The sequence below is a fragment of the Anarrhichthys ocellatus genome, unplaced genomic scaffold (genome assembly GCF_004355925.1).
Source record: "Anarrhichthys ocellatus isolate YVR2014 unplaced genomic scaffold, GSC_Weel_1.0 scaffold16, whole genome shotgun sequence".
NCBI lineage: Eukaryota > Metazoa > Chordata > Actinopteri > Perciformes > Anarhichadidae > Anarrhichthys > Anarrhichthys ocellatus.
Genome location: NW_022280046.1, coordinates 9,288,359 through 9,305,690, shown reverse-complemented (window position 1 = coordinate 9,305,690; position 17,332 = coordinate 9,288,359). Strand labels below are relative to the sequence as shown.

The 17,332-nt window shown below is 41.8% G+C and overlaps 1 protein-coding gene across 1 annotated transcript in view; it reads left to right on the top strand.

Annotated features, from left to right (window-relative positions):
* dcc (DCC netrin 1 receptor) overlaps positions 1-15,792 on the top strand; it is a 232,478-nt gene extending 216,686 nt beyond the window's left edge. The window contains exons 28-29 of the mRNA XM_031855714.1: positions 6,119-6,267; positions 14,538-15,792. Of these exons, the coding sequence (XP_031711574.1) occupies positions 6,119-6,267; positions 14,538-14,627 (239 nt within the window). The 3' untranslated portion in view covers positions 14,628-15,792. The remainder of the gene's footprint in view (positions 1-6,118; positions 6,268-14,537) is intronic.
* Positions 15,793-17,332: the final 1,540 nt, after the last annotated feature.

The following is a 17,332-nucleotide window of genomic DNA, read 5'->3' as shown; positions in this document are numbered from 1 at the left end:
GGGGATGGGGTGATTTGTCCACAATCTGCAGGCATCTGACAGATTCTTTAAAATGTTTAAAAGATGGTGAAGTGGTCAGAATGTGCACTGAAACTGTGATACAGCTACGGTTTGCAGATTTATTTTCAGTGTAGCTCATGTCCCATTTCTTCCAGGAGAAGAAAAGAAGTGGATAGAAGGAATGAAACTGACAAATATTTAAAAAATTGTGAGGTAGGAAGTGAAATATACGATGTTAGGATTATGAGATACCAAATCAGATATTTGGGGAAGTCAAAATTATCAGTCAATCAATCTATCTCAAAGGTTAAGAGCTATATATCAGAATTATGGGATATCACTGCAAACATTGTGAGCCAGACAAAATGTCTACTTTTAAAATCCAAAATATGTATAAAAAATTTTGATTTACTAAATTAAGATTTTTATTTTCTCTAGATTAATCAGAATTAGGAGAGATTATGAGATTAGTAAATTAAGATTTTTTTACATACAATTCCTGGAAATAGAATTTACACTAAGACTTAACTTCTCGTCATTTTAAAATTCATTTATTTTTAATCTAAGGGGGCAGCATTTGGGATTTATTTATTATATTGACTTTGAAAGTCAAAAATTTGATTTGTATCTAAATTTGCAATAAGAGTGAGTGTGTTATCACATTTTACCCATTGTTTCCCTGGCGCAGATGTGCCTCCATACTTCTAGAATTAATGCGGATGTAGCATGTTGATTGGTTGGGAAATACTTTCCATCTGTGAAAATTTGTATTTCTCACAGATTTTGAACAAATTATGAGATGAAGGCACAATTTTGGAAAATACTTAGAGCTACTTTCCAAAAGTTGACCTGTCTTCCTGACCGTTGAGGGAGCCGGGTGCACAGACAGGTAGACATCAAACAGACATGAAGAGAAAATACAAAAGAAGATAAAAACCGGCAGACAATGAAACACCAAGCTCTGGTGTGGAGCGGAGGAGATGTCTGCTCTCTCTCCCTCCAGAGACACGATGTCTCCTCAAAGACGCTTCTCATCTTAAACTGTATTTACTTGAAACCGATCAATGACCCTTCCATCCTCACCTCCTATCGCTGCAAATCGTACCATCTTTGCCTTCGACCCAGGAACAGAGACAGACACCACTGATGTGACCCCCGGCGGGCGTTTCACACCTCCACACCTGCTTGTCTGGTAAATATATCCACCTCTCTGAGCAGACGAGCTGCCGCCGCCCCCATCCCTCTCCGACATCCCCCCCGAGGGCGCGTCAGGCACCGTGAAACTCTATTTTATTTCTTTCTCCACTGTGGATGTGTAACCTTTGCTTCGTCTCTGTACTACCGCAGCTCATTGTGGGGTTTTTTTCCACAAAATGTCTTTTTTCTGGAGCTCAGCTCGGTCTGGATTCAGTCTGACAGCAGCGTGCTGAGAAGTCATAAAAACACATTTGGTTCTGCTTCATTTTTAAAATGAAGCTGGCAGGGATCTCTACACTGCATTCACAGACATTACAAGTCACACAAGGTCAGTACGACTGTGAGTAAAACAGGCCCACTGGGACTGAACGATACAGAGACAGTCTTGAGCGACTCTGGCGCCCCTGTACGGTCATGATGCTCCACACTACAGTGAAGTTCGGATGGATGAAAAACGAAGCTATAAGCATAGACTGTAAGAAATGGACGTAATCGTCATGACCTCACCCATTGGTTTGTGGACTATGGTTCTGATGCCTTCAGTTCTGCATTTTGGTGGTCGCCATCTTGAATTTTTGCAACCACAGTGAAGTGACCATATTTGGACTGCAGAGGAGTGACGTAGAGATGCCGTATACTGCTCTGGTTATAACCTGTCAATCACAATGTAGCCCCGCCCTAAAGCATACTCTGCTTTATTGTCTGTTTGACTCTAAATGGACCATAGTTTACTAAATGAACATCATGCTGTATTGAAGAAGACTTGAAACTAGAGATTGAGACCATAAACTCATGTTTACAATGTTTACTGAGGTAATAAATCAAGAGAGAAGTAGAGTGATTTTCTCATAGACTTCTATACAACCAGAGGAGTTGCCCCCTGATGGACACTAGAGAGAATGCAAGTTTAAAGCACTTCCGCAATGGCTTCAATTTTCAGAACCGGTGGTTGCCGCCTCGACAAAAAATATAAACGGCGATTCTTACTACTCGTGTTGCAAAAGATGCAAAGATCTGAAGGTGGTCTGGTTGACTTTCTGATCAGATCAATACGAGGTGTAAACTACATCTGTACAATTTGATCCAACACATAAGACGTAATCCTCCCATCGAGCTGAATGGTCACCTACCCCCCCCCCTTCTTAAAAGTAGGTTGATGAGTAGCTAGCCAAGCTATCAAAGGTTCTCTTCTGCCACTGCTTACCTTCTTATATTGTAAGTAACATCAGCCAAGTGAGCAAGGCTAAAAGTAGACTCCCTCCCTCACTTAAGTTGATTTTCAAAGAGATGAACAGAAGCCAAGGAAACAAGACCAGTGAAGTACACAGGTTGTGTAGTTAATGGACTTCAATGTTTCTTATCACCAGAAAAAACCCAAAGCATTTTCATGAAGACCAGTAATCAGTGTATAATACATACATACATACCGTTATATGATTATGTCAGTGTACAGGTAAATCACAGCGGATGAGGACTTTATCTTCGTAGAGGAAGAATTGCTGGAAGAGAGATACTTAGCACTTGTCTTCACTGTTCTCAGCTGGAATCCTAAGGTAGATTTTTTTTACTTCAATTTTGTCATGTTGTTTGCATATAAGCAGGATATGATTCAACAGTTTGAAATACATCTTTACTCTCAGCAGGAGGTTATGCAAGCAGACGGTTTCTGGACAGTGTTTGTGGGTAAAATCAGTGACATCTAACGTAACTCCATCCTTGTTCTTCAGTGAAGACGCTCCTCGAAGGACAGATATTCCAGTGGACCAAAGTTTAGACACACAAGCTTATGCAATTAAAATGTGTAACCACGTGGAAGTCAGTTGGTCCTTTTCAACTGCAGGAACTTTTACCAGGATCTCAGAACCTGTTTTAGTGACCTTGAACTTTCCAACATAAGGCTTGCAAAACGTTGTTTTGTTTTGTTCTAACTAATCAGCAGTGAGGGGACGTATCGGTCTCGCCAGCATCATTTTCACTCAACCCAGATGTGCTAGTGGTTGCCAGAAGCAATTCATTTAATTTTTCAGCATTTTCAGTGGTTGCTATTCTTGCTGCTTTTAATGTATCCATGAAAAAGAAGAGTTTTCTTGTCTGTAAGTTGACTTACCCGTACAGCTGCGTTTGTCTCATTGATGACATCAAAATTCTTAATCCCACCAAACAAGCCCTGATTGCTCAATTGTTTCTCCAACCAGGCAACCAGCCATCAATGAGCCCAACATCAGACCGGTGGCTGCGTTAGACTTTCTCCCTGTCAGACATTTTGACTGGAGTGGATCGGACTGAACCACGAGGGCCGTTCCAAATGTCTTTCTTCTACATTCAAAGCTTCTATTGAGGTTTTTGAGAATGAACCTTTGAATATCTGTCAATACATTTGTGAGCCTCCCATTGTGTGTGTTGCACAACTTCCTTAGACTATCTGGTCGAAAAGCCAAAAACATTCAGACAGTTTTGCAGTTATTGATCAATGATTGGATCATCTTGACTATGTAAAACACAAACGTACAAGACAAAGGTTGGGCTCTTTTCGTTTAGAAGTCCCTTCCACTCCTATGTATCTTGTTTTACTGGATGGGTGGATAAAGTGTCTTATTTTGACCCCTGAGACCACCATTTGTTTCCTGTTTTCTATCTCCAGCCAACATCAGATTCTTTTCCCTTGAGTTTATGAAAACAGGAGCTCAAGCTTGGCCAGTCGATGAAGTTCTAACTACTGCTCCAACACCTAGTCTATTCTGTTATTTTACTGCTATTGGAGCAGCAAGAAATCAGAGCAGCGGACAGAGTTCGATGCAACAGAGTTTATTCTTTGAGCAAGAAGCAAACCCGAGTAGACCCCAGAGTCCAACCGATTACCCTGCTCAGAACACTGTTTGGTATAGTTCCTCCGTCTGGAGCCAATGCTCCACCTTTTTTTTTAAACTCCTACTTTGTTGCCCTGGAAATAATGGTGTAATATTTGTATGGTCCCACTCAAGTTTCACTTTCCTAATGGGGTCAGTGAAAGTCCCAGACTTTTCCCATCAGTTCAGCCATGTTTTTCACTGTCACCATTATTTTCAGGAGTTTCCAGAGTGTATTTTTTTTAAACTTTAAATGTTTCCAAGTTATACATTGAATCAGTTTATATGTTAAATTGTACTACATTAACACTATTTCTGATATACTGATTTCATAGATGTGTGCTTAAAACATTGAATGTATTACTGTGACAAATACAACTCTGACATGACCACAGTCTGTCTATAACCTTTAACAAAGTAGTTTATGTTCCTCAACTTTACCAAACCTTAACCATAGAGGTGATAGATCAGAAATCACTTTTTGGGTTCAGGATTTGTTGTGTAAGATGTATATTCTGTGCTCAGTTTGTTTATAATGGATTCAAAGTTGTCTTTTCTTTGACGTGAAGACTTTCCATGTTAAAGGCCGTTTTAATCCGACTGTTTTTTGTGTTCTCTGGAGTGATCCGGCGCTATCGAGGCTGTTCCAGGTGTTTATTTTTGCAGGAAGGGAGAATAGATGTTTATTGATCAGGAAGTGAAGGAGTGCAGTGCAGGAAAAGAGGGAAGTGGATTGTGGGTAGCAGAAGCCTGAGGATGTGTTCAGGCATCAGGAGGGTGTTCAGGGAATCGGAGAGGAGGGGGAGAAAAAACTAGACATCCCTCTTCAGTCTGCTATTTTTCCTGTCCCATGTTGTTTCTCTTTCCCTTTCTGTCTCACTTTGTAAAGAAGCATCCTTAAATTTGACTTCCCAATGCTGTGGAGACAAGGCAGTTGAATGTATTTATTGATCTATTTTCTTGTTACTTTGTTTGTTCTCTTCTGTGTCTGGTCCGGTTGTTCCCTTCTTGGGTTACTTATCTGGTATTTGTTATTTAGTGAAAGGAGATGGATCAAAGAAGGACATTTGTATTGTCAGCATCATGGATTACTTTAAAGCAGATGTGTATCTCAGTGGCCGGCGTCAAACTGTGGAATTCTCTACAATTTGATTAGCCGGGTTGTATATATATTTTTGAGTTCTAGGAAATGTATAAATGAAGCATAATTGAAGACTGTATGGAGCGGCAGGTAGATGTTTGAATATGTGTGTGGCTGGATTCTTCTTTTCCACATGTTACTGTAAATGGCAGTTGTTGATTAACTGTAATTGACAGACCATCTCATTCTATTGTATATTCATGTAATGTGTAAATAGACTTGTGTTCTCACTGTATATTTTGAAACATGCGATTACTAGATGAGGAAATAGACGAATGGATGCTAAATGAACAATGTGAATTGGAAAACGATGGTTGGATAGCTGGCCCAGGCCTCGGGTCTATTCACTGGTCAATGGTCCACTTAGTTGCATGTGAACTTGTCATTTAGATTTAATCAATATGTGTTATCAGATCAGACTGTTCTCGTCCAACTCGTTCTCACTCCCGACTCGTCAAATACCGCAGCTTGGTCAGCGCCTATCGGCATGTAATACCGAGGCACAGAGGCACCCTTTAGCTTGAGTATGACCCACACCAGATATGCACTTCTTCAAATGGCCTCTTGGTGCTGACTCCAAAAGAAAGCTAATCATAGACCACCAATGCCCAACTTTAAACAAAGCCTGGTCTCTGTTGCTAATAACCCCTTTTATGACAACTGTACGGGGGTGTTACACTCACAGTTCTGTCTCGGCTACCTGAAGTTATTCTGACTTGTTTTTCAACTCACGACTTCAATTACACTTAAGTTTGATTTGTTTTTGCTCAGGATTTCTGTTGTAAAAAATAATCTTCCTTTAAATTAGAACCGTTTACGAGAACACCAAATGTCAAAAAACAAAGCAATGTATTAAATGATGAGCACCAGGTTAATTTTTGGTCTAAACTGTCTGAATAACTAACAATAACTCTTTCTTTCTTTTCTTACCCAGCTGCGAGCCTCTCGAAGCCCCAGGTGAAGACTGCCTCCCTGGGCCAGGCCGGTAAGGCTCGCTCCCCTCTGCTGCCCGTCTCAGTCCCCACGGCGCCGGATTTACCGGATGAGGGAGGAACTAAACTTGCAGAGGATTCGGCCGCCAACGTAAGTCTGCATGGAGGGGATGTTGCAGGAAATGTACTGTTGATTTAGTTTTTATTCACCACAGGTCCATCGCTGGGCCCGAGAGTGTCCATGTCAAACATGCTCACTGTTGGATTCTGTCTTAGTTTGTGGAGGTTAAAGGCTTTTTATGTGAAACACCTGTGCTGTGTTGAGTTCAATGACGGTAGCTTACGAGCGATAAAAAAAAACAGCAAAGTAGAAATTGGAACCAATTAGTAAATGAAAGCGTTTGTGTTAAAACAGTGAAAAGTAAAAGAGTGAGAGCAGCAAAGGAGTAGTGTGACATGACTATATATATATCAACACAACAGGAAAACATGGAGGTGTTTGCTTTAATTACATTTAAACGGATAAAACAGGCTTCCTTTAAAATACGATCAGATTTCTTTAAAACAGCGGAAATTAGAAGTCAAATGGAGACTTGGTTATGCAATATTTGAGAATGAATGATATATGTAGCGGAGTAAAAAGTAACACTTCCCTCCTACAGTAAATGTAGAGGAGCAAAAGTAGAAAACCTCTAAAATCTTTGGCTCCAACTGAAGCAAAGTAGCAGACCGTCCAACCTTTTGGTTCCCAACCTGCGGTAGACCCCCCAAAAAGGGTCGCTAGATAAATCCTGGAGTTCCCAATGTGATTAAAATGGATAGAAGGGAATAAAAAACACATCTGTCACAAAATGAGGTTAATTTGTGGTTGTATTTTCTCTTTCATGGGGAATAGTGGATGCTTATTCCCTCCCAGAAATCTAATCAAAATCATGATGAAGATATGCTCAAAATGGGACAATATTCAGTTGAATAACTGTGTCAGTGTTCTCTACCTAACAAACAACTACCCCCTTTACACCGGCATCAAAACACATATTTTATCTAGACTGGCTCTAGATATGATGTAACCTGAATACATTCACACCTGATATTAATGTCCCCAGTGTCCATATTGAAATCCGATCGCTTTGTCCAGCTCAAGCCCACTAGTGATGAGTGGGTCTGAGTTTGTATTACCCCCCCACACACACACACACGTTAGCATTAGTCAAACACCTGAACCCAACCTGCCAACTATGTTATAGTTCCACAATTGTGTGGATGGAGACGAGGACTGAGGGCCGTGGTGCGAGAGAGACAAACAGAAGGCGAAAGGTGAACTATTTCAGTAAATGTTTCTGTGACTTATTAATAACTTCCTCGGAATTCTGCTTCTGTCTATTTCTGACCTTCCCGCCTCAACCTGTGCTATTGTCTAGTTAGCTCACGTAACGCTGTGTGTCGACCCGTGACACCACCACCGCTCACATCGCTCCTGAATGTGGATTAGAAACGTGATTGTATTTAAACTTGTGTTCAATGTGATCACTATGGGTATCGTTATGATTTTATCAATTATAGTACTCTTATCGATACTGCTTATGGGTTCGGTTCCTTATCGATTCTCTTATCGTGTTCTTTTTTTTTGGTGAAAAAAATTGACAATTAATTAAGAAAACAATCGATATTGGTTTATTATTCTTGTATGTATACAAAAAGCAGCAATACAAGGAGCCACTAACGTTACCTGCTCCACAAACAGACTGGTGTTCTGCTTGTTGGTCACATGTTGTGATAAACTGCTGCTGGTTCCTCTCTTACTTGTGAGGGTTGTATTGTGTTTGAGACAACCAGAGTTCTCAGCATCTACTGTTTATTCTCTCTTGTCTCACGCTGTACTGAGCCAGAGACAAAGAGACGGAGAGAACTTCTAAAGTACCGATAGAACCAGTAACTTCAGGGGGCATCCCTAGTGTTCACAATGCGTCTCTGTCAGCTGCTTCGATCACAACAAGTCCTCAATGCATTTTGGTTGCATTTACACAATTGTACTTCCATGTGGTCAAGCACTGTTCGACTGTTCGACTGTGATCCAATCACCTAAAACACATTTGAATGCAAGGCGTAAAGAGGGCGTAAGTCGTCAAGACACTAGACGACATCAAACATGTCTTTGGTATTTCTGTACCGATATCTTCAGTATATCGACCCGCCCAGTACATCAGCATCTAAGGACACGAATAGGACTGGAATAGAGAAGAATAGAAAGACAAAAAGAAGAGAAAAGCAGATGGAGGGTTGAACAGACTGAGGAAGAGAGAGAGGGAGAGGAAGGAAGTTACACACACACACACCTGCTCAGCTTTGTCACTACACCTGTTTCCTTCCCTTCAGTGTGCTGGTGGCCTTTCAGCTGTAGAATAAAACAGAGTTCATTAGTGACTGAGACTGAGGAGAGGAAGAGGAAGGGGAAAGAAACGGAGAAGGCGGGGGGATAAGAGATGGAGGAAGAGAGGAGAAGAGCCATAAAGGACAATGAAGGAGAAGGAGAGAGAAAGGAATCGGGGGGTGAGAGGATGGGTGTAGAAGAGGAGGAAGAGGGAGGAGGAAGGATATAGGGCAGAGGAAAAATATGCAGAAGGAAGAGGAAGAAGAGAAATGGAAATGAGGGAGAAGAAGGAGGGTTATTGGAGGAGAGACAAATACGATGCAGGAGGAAGGGAAACAGAAGGGGAAGGGTGTGAGAAAAAAATAAATAAAAAAAATAAATAAAAGGAAAGGGTGAGGAAGGGGAGGAGAGGAAGGAGGGGGAGCCAGAGGATGACAAGCAGCAAGATAAACGACAGAACATGATGTGGAGGGACGCCGGACGTTGGGACTTGTTAAATATTCATATGGGACTCAATGACAATAGGACGGGATGAGGCGTCGCCACGGCAACGGGAAGAGAGGAGAGGACAGAGGAGGAAATGAAAAGAAGAGAGAGAGGGGAGGGACTGGGCGAAGGAGAAGACACAATGTGGAAGAGCAGAAAGGAGGGAGGATAAGAGAAAACAGGAGGAGAGGAAGAAGAAACAAGGAGAGGAAAGGAGGCAAAACAAGGAGAGGAGAGGTGTACAAGGGAGAAAAAAGGTAGAGGAGCAGGAGGTGTTGCCGTAGCAACAGGAAGAGAGGGATGCTTTAGGAGGAAGAAGGATGGAGGGAAAGAGCAGGAAATAAATGAGAAGAGAAGAGGAGGAGGTGAAAGGGAGGAGAACAGGATGAGAAGGACACTTCGGCGAAGAAGGGGGTAATGAACGGAGGGTGGGGGGGTGAGAGGAAAGAAACGAGAGGATGGGAGAGAGAGGAGAGTCGGTGAGAGGAGCAACGAAATTGATTAGGAGGAGAGGAGCAAATGAGATGGAGAGATGGGGAGAGGGGGGGGTTAAAGGTCAACAGGTCTTTCTCTTCATCTGCTGTTCTATCTCTGTAATTGATCTAGTCTTTTCCCATCAGCCCTCTGGCATATCACACACACACACACACACACACACGTAAACGCAGCTAATTAATAATTGTGTCACACAGTGTGAGTGATATAAGTACAACACAACGGTGCTTTCATGATGTTGTGACATCAGTGATACATATTCAAGGAGCACATTAGGAGAGGTATTTTTTTCTTTTCAAATCTTCTGTTACTGGGACAGAAGACGAGGATATATCAGGCTGCCTCTGAGTCCAAACCCACAAAACTTGTCAGTATCTTATTTTGACACTGCTGCCGACCACTGGAACATGCCCGAGCCAAACTCCAGGTAGAAAACACCACTTTATGCTCTGTGAACAGAATTAACTTTTATTTATACCTTTAAAGAACAAAATGTTGTTTCTAGAGCAGCAGCATTGTTTAAAACAGCACAGTGTCTCCCGGGACACAAACGTAACATTACAGATCAGAGACATGGAGTAAAGTTTAAACTGAATAGAACAATGTGATTCTTCAACCATCTCTCATTCATCCTTGCTACAGTGTCAGTAACAATTCATCTCTACACTTAAACACGTGTGAGTGACCGATACAGACTGAGTGAACACCAACATCTAGTGTGTGCGTGCGTTAGTCCCGCCATGCCAGCTTTCCATGTTATGAGTAGGACAGAAATATAAATTGGCCTTAAAGGGATAGTTTGTATTTTTGTGTGGTTGTATGAGGCACTTCTCCATAGTCGGTGTGTTAGATAGAGTTTGGAGAAACAGACATGAGTACCAGCACAGGATCAAAGCAATGTATTGCTGTGGAGGGGGACGGAAGCTTCAAAAATATATTTTAGATACCTAAAAAAAATCAATATCATTTAAAGTGTATGCTATATTTAGATTATAACTAACGAATAAATAATTTCCACCAACCCCAAAGTCAGTATAAACTCTCTCAAATTTGAAATATTACCTTTTTACTTTGTTGTTGTCATCTATAGAAAAAACAATGAACTCCAATTATTAAAGTTTTTTTTTTTTTTAAATACTTAAAAATATCTATAATCTATTAGTAATTTTAATTATGTCATACAAGCTGCTTAGAACTAGTGTTATGATATTGGACAGGTCATAATTTAATTTGTAATATCAAATGTATATTGTTGTGAAAACATTTCCTTCAACCGACTGTATCTGTTCAAGCTTCTCCACAAAACTTCATTTTAGAAGCTTGCATTCGAACACATCGTGATACCATTATAGTCAACCTTCGCGTGTAACCTGAACGCACCATAATGCAAGTCAATGCAACCTCCATAACATGAGCCGTTTCAGAACAAGTTCTGATTCAGAACCAGCTTTCCCCGGTAACGGGATATTCTGCATGTTGACCCTTGGCTTAGTTCAGCAGAAAGCCTGTAGACCATCCCTGTATACATTAACATAAGACCATGTCAAGCAAACTCTCACTTTATTATGTGGAGCGGTTCAGTGGTGGTTCATATCAAGGAAGTATTTGAAGTATGTGCACAGAGAACCTCCAGACATGTGAACACAGTTTCTGTGGTTTATCCGTGTCAGAGTTTGAATGTGCTCTTCTTCTGGCTCTGCTGTGTCGGGATGGATCTCCGACGGATTATAGCGGAGCGTCAATCCAGGTCAGCAGGCCGACAGAGATAACAGGATATCGGAGAGAAACACAGATCATCGACGGGTGTTTTTATCCCACTGATGAAGCATTTACCACCTCAGATAAACTCTGCTGTTACGGGTCAACAAATGAGATCTGGAGGTCGCTGGATTTTTACACGCAGTTGTGATTTTTGCAGAAGCCTTTTTGTCCGGGGGAAGATGGAAAATACCTGGCGGCGCGGGGCTTCAGATGAGGTTTTATGGCCTCACTCAGAGTGAAAGAAGGAGGTCAAACGGTCGCACTGTCTGTGTGTTACACAGATAAAGGACAGCCGTGCAGGTGCTGTCAGTCCTTTCACTTGGTATAACAGGAATCTACAGTCGGAGAGTTATGTCAACTGTTGAAAAGCCACACTGTGGGGGTTTCCCGTCTGTCTCAGAACGGACGAAGACAAGGTGCTTTCAAAGGCTTTATACAAAACATTACTTCCATGTAATAAGTAACTGTAATAAGAATTAGTTCCTAAATGTAATAAGAACTCAAATCTGTAATAAGCAACATTGTGAATTGTGTTTAAAGACAGATACAGCAGCCACCAGTTAAACTCTACTGTAGATTAGATGACCTCGGCATTCCCAGTCAAAAGGTACAACAGACAATAAAGGAAAATAATAGAAGCGAAGAGCGTCACAAAGTTAAATATTATTGGATATTCACCAAGTTTGTTATGTCAGCGCTGAAGACCATACTGGACCCGCCTACCAAATTTGGGAAAATTTGAACATTGTACTGATGAGCAACTATGAGTAAAGTCTTGCACTTCTTGCTGGATTTGAAATAGTGTGCTTCTGGAGCAGTGTCCAGTGTCTTTAGGGGGAACTGTTGGTGTGATACAGTGTTGTTACAAAAACACAGTTCATACAAATTAAAACTATATACAATTTAAATACAAACTGATTTTTGAAGTTCCAAAGAATATTTTGTCACCAATTTGGTATTTCTAAGTAAAAAAAAAAAAAGAGAGAGAGAGCGCAAGCTTTCGGTGGATTACCAATTCAATATGTTTCGACTGTGAAATGATTACGTCTGTTAGATGTTAACTGGTGAACTGGCTGCCGCTGGTGGATTCAGGAAGTTTGTTAACTGTTACTGCGACCTGATTGGGCCCCACTGATGCTCTAAATGGGGGCGAATCTAAAAATCTATAATTGACCAGAGGTTCAGTTGCCCTGAGGCAGACAGCGGTCGAAGGCTGATCCAACACGACTCCGGCCCTGTTAAAGCTTTTAATCTGACCAGACAGACTGATATCTATATTTTACAATCTGGGAGACATCACAAAAGTGCGTAATTTCAAAATAAAAGTATGCCGTAGGAGGCTGAACAGTTAGACTTTTCAAAAGTAAAATGATGACAATAACTGTTCAACTGTTTCCACTGTTTTGCTGAGGTCTACCCTTTATAGGCCACACACAAAGATTATTAATCATTTTATGATCAATAATTGACATTTGCTTGAAAACACTGAATTCAGTACTCCAAATTAGGCACAGCTCCTCCAATAACAGCTTAGTTTAGCTTCACTTCATCAAGGAGGAATCTGAAGTTGTTAAAGTTAAACACAATTTGTCAGTTAGTCATGTAACTCTGTATGTAAATGTCTTGAATGGGAATGTCATTTTTAGGGGACAGGGCTGGAAAAACACAATATCTGTATTTTTCCTTTTAGCATGTTTATAGTGCCTGCATTTAGTAACAGTCCTTCAATAAGCAACTTTTTCATTTGAGTTCTAAGGTGATATTTAAGCAGAATCAGTGCAGCATAATGAAGGCCTCGGCCACTGACTGGTTTTCCACAGTATGCCAAGGAGAATATTGAATTATTTTTTTTTCCAACTGCAAAGACAAACTCTGCATGAAGGCCACGCTCAATAGAACACACTGAGAGAGTGTGAGTGTGTGTGTGTGAGAGATGTGCACTTGACTGTCACACACAGAGACGGAGGCACTTAAGCTGGCCCCACTCAGAGGGGACAGTTTATACAGCCGGACCGAACACGCCATTACGCAGTGATCACAGAGTCTGTGCAGGATCAGAGTACAGACGCTCACGCTGTCAGTGTGTCCCGTCCTTGGGAACATTTGATGCGGTCGACTCGGAGGCAAGCTGTTGTCTAACTATGACGGGACACAGTTTATGAATATTGTGCTATTATCCCCATTTCTTTACGAAACATTCCTGTGAACTTTGCATTCTCGATCATCCGTTGCGACTTGTGATTTTGATATCCTTTCCTCCAGGCAGTCGCTGGTTTCAGTTCAGTTCAACTGCTGATAGATGATCCATCACACTCAACGCAAAATCACCTTTTGTTTTCTTCAGTTGTAAGTGTGGGTTGAAAAGTCGGACTCTGGCAGAAACAGACACGACGTTCATTGTGATGGATTAGGTTCCTCTAAAGATTAGTATTTAAACTTAATGAAGTCAGTGAATGAAGGAGAAACATAGAAACATACTCTACATTACAGAACAAAAAATGTGAGTAGTAACTAGAAAATGAATCGAGAAAGGCCTGATGAATGAATGAGTGGTTAATAAGTTGTTCCTGAATAACTCCTTGTAGAAGGCTATATACTAGATGGCGATGACGTTCCTCCAACCAATGGCATCAACTATGTCATTATAGTAAACTGTGGGTGTCCCAGGGATGGCAGTTAGCACTCGTATAGTGATTGACAGGTCAAAAGACATCCATTTGTCTCGGTTGAAAAATCCAGAATGAGCCTGAATCAGTCAGTTGTTTTTTTTGTTATTCGCTTAATCTACCAACTAATACATTTTTTTATTATGAATCAAGACAAGGTTTTTGAGTTAATAGCTCGCAAATGCTGCTCGCAAATGCTGCTCGCAAATGCTGCTCACGTCCGTATCGCTCTGCGACGCAACAAAATCAAAAAGGCTTCAAAGGAGGGGGCGGCTGTGGCTCAGTGGTGGTCCGTGGTCCAGCCTAGTTCATGTCGATGTGTCCTTGGGCAAGACACTTTACCCCAAATTGCTCCCGAATGTTGTGCATTTGGTGAATGTTTGGGTATGAATGGGCAGGTGGCACCTTGCATGGTAGCCCCTGCCATCAGTGTATGAATGGGTGTGAATGGGTGAATGATGACATGTAGTGTTAAAGCAGTTTGAGTCCTCGAGAGACTAGAAAAGCACCATACAAGTGCAAGTCCATTTACCATTTTACATTTTAATATAGCTATTAAAAACCACGTTGATATTCAGGAGTTTTTTTTTTGTAAAGCTCACGGTTGCCTAACCTGCTCTACTCTTGTTTTTTTCTCTGTAGGTTTACGAGCAGGACGACCTGTCGGAGCAGATGGCCAGTCTAGAAGGGCTGATGAAGCAGCTCAACGCCATCACCGGCTCCGCCTTCTAACCCATGATACCGTCCCCAGCCCAACCCTCGGCCACGGTCCAGTCTGGAACCATTCTTCAAGCCTTGATGTCCCCCGCGTGGCATATGCTGAGGTCAATCCGGGTTTGAAGAGGTCCGTGCTGGGTTGAGTTTGTTTGGTTTCTGCTGGTCTTAGGCTAGTGTCTACTGTTTGGGACCGGGAAAAGGATGGAAGGGAATCAAACGGAGTAAAAAACACTACAGCAGCACAGCATCAGCTCAAAGAACAGGATGAGGGTGGAGGGGCTGAGACCCCTGAGACTCTTCAACCTCAAACAGAAAACTAGAAAAACCCGAGAACTAGCACCTCGGCTTCATGACGCAGGATGATGCGATCTTCACAACAAAAAAAGTTACTCTTCTTTGTGGTATTTATTAGCGTCCTCCGCTGGGTTATCTGCAACTCAGTTACTGTGACCGTACCTCACTTGTTTCTCATGATCGCTGTTGGAAGTATTCATTTTGTCTGTTTTGGAGGGGTATCCCAATTTTGTGCAGTTACAGGATGTGCATATGGTTTGAAAGTGCCACCAGAACCTATAGTAAGAAATAGAAAAAACATCCCCAGCCGCCAAAGTTTCACCGAAACCGTTTTCTCAGCTGGATCCGAGGTCCACCCGTTACGCAAGGTTATCCTCGTATCTCTCGTCTATTTTTTCTCCCATTTTTCCCTCTCAAAACAGTATGATTTTACAAAGCAAAGCATCACTCATAACCCATGCAGCTCATCCACTTCTGGATTAGGAGGTTTGAAAAAAAAAAGAATGAAGGGATTACAAATGTGGCTGGATAGAATGGGGTCTGAATGGCCTTGATCCGATCCAGCTGACTCTACTCTTTACAGGACTGTATAGAAACCTCGATAGACTCCCACAGTCTGCTGCTGCTGCTCTTGACCAAGCCTTTACTCTGCCTAACCCAGATGAACTCTGATCCTTACCTACGAGGACTTGTGCCAAATTCTCACCTTGGACAACATATTGTAAACCGTCTTTGTTTTTTGCTCCTTTGTTTAAATCTGTCTCAGTCCCAAACCATGGACTGGAAGCCAATGACGAGCAATGAGCCGAGAAACGCGATCAAATTCGGTCACACCTTGTTCACAGTTTGTCACGTTTTACTGTAGTGCATTGCGTTCCCCCCCCCCCTCCCCCCCCCCCCCCCCCCCCCAGCCAACTGCTGGTTGGAGAACTGCAGAGTGATTACAGTCTGCAAAATATGGAAAAATAACATGAAGACTGTTGTTGGCTTCTGGGACACCTGTTCATGTGTTCACAAAAGCCGGTTGCAGCATTGGCAAAACTTGATATGCTATGGAGAGAAAGAGATAATGAAGTCATGATTACAAGAGCTTGTTACCTCAATGAATAATTGAACTGTTATCTCTGGATCTCGATGCTAAGATCACAAAACTATCACAGCGCTTTCTTGAGAAATGACTGTGGTGGAGGAATGAATTGTGAAGGTTTTACGGCAACAGGATCAAGAATCAAGTCATTTGTAGTGGAATTTTTGTTGTTGTTATGATTATTATTATTATTAATGAGATTAGAGATGTTAGTGGGGAGCCGATGATGTTGATGTTGATGATGATGATAATGAGAGTGAGCTCTGCCGTTGTTTTCACTTTGTGCCGTTTCAGTATGTTTGACTGAAGCTGAGCGCGTTGTATTCGGGGCCCTGCTTTTGATGAACCCATATTTATTTTTCATGAAACACACCGTACCTCTGTTGACCTCGATCGCCCACATGGGATAAAACTGCAAAACCGCCAGCTTCACTCTGAGTTCACTTCAGGGCGTTCCGTTTTTGTTTTTTTTTATACAAAAAGAGAAAAAAAAAAAAGTGACAAAAGCAAACACAAATGAGGCATATTCCACAAAGTATATTTTTACATTCGCTGTCCTGTCAGAACGGTGTTTTTTCAAACCAGGTTTTATCGGACACATTTCCACAGAGACCCATCGTGAAAATTCATAAGCCTTTGAACGCATCAGAAAAAGTTTAATTTTCATTTAAAGTTTTAATTGTAACTGGTTTGAAGAGAATGTTTTGTGCCAGTTATTATTTTGTTTGTTTGTTTGACCTGCGGTGTTATGGTTTCAGGATAATCTCTACAACATGAGGTCAGGACGGAGAGCATCTGCCTCACACTTCTTTGAAGCAAAGCAGATTTGTATCGTCAGCCAGGAGAGCAGAATGTGATTTGGGGAATTAGGTTGAATGGGTCGGGATGTTTCTTTGGGTAGAGCACGGAAAGGCAGGAGCTTAAAAGGACAAATGATTCATTAATCAGCTGAGGGGATAAAAAAAAAGAAGAAAAACTGGCCATCAGTATGCTCCATATTGACTGTGTCACTCCAGTCACCATATTGGAATTTTCAGACCTTTATCTTTCTGTGATGAAACGGGAAAAAAAGCCCGAGGGAGACGGAGAGAGCAGAGGCAGAGGAGGGGAATTGATATTCATGGCTGGTTTGTATATGTGAGCTAGGGCACGGAGGAACGAGGCCCGGAATTCATTATCACGCCGTTTCAAATATTATGATTCAAGCTCACGCTCGCTGGGCTGTTACGGCTGCGGGGGGAAAAGTCCCGCGAATGGAGGGGACGGAAAGGTAACTTCTCCACAGAACCAGCGCGGGGCAGGGGCGGGGGGAGATGAGAGGTGAGCGAACACAGACAAG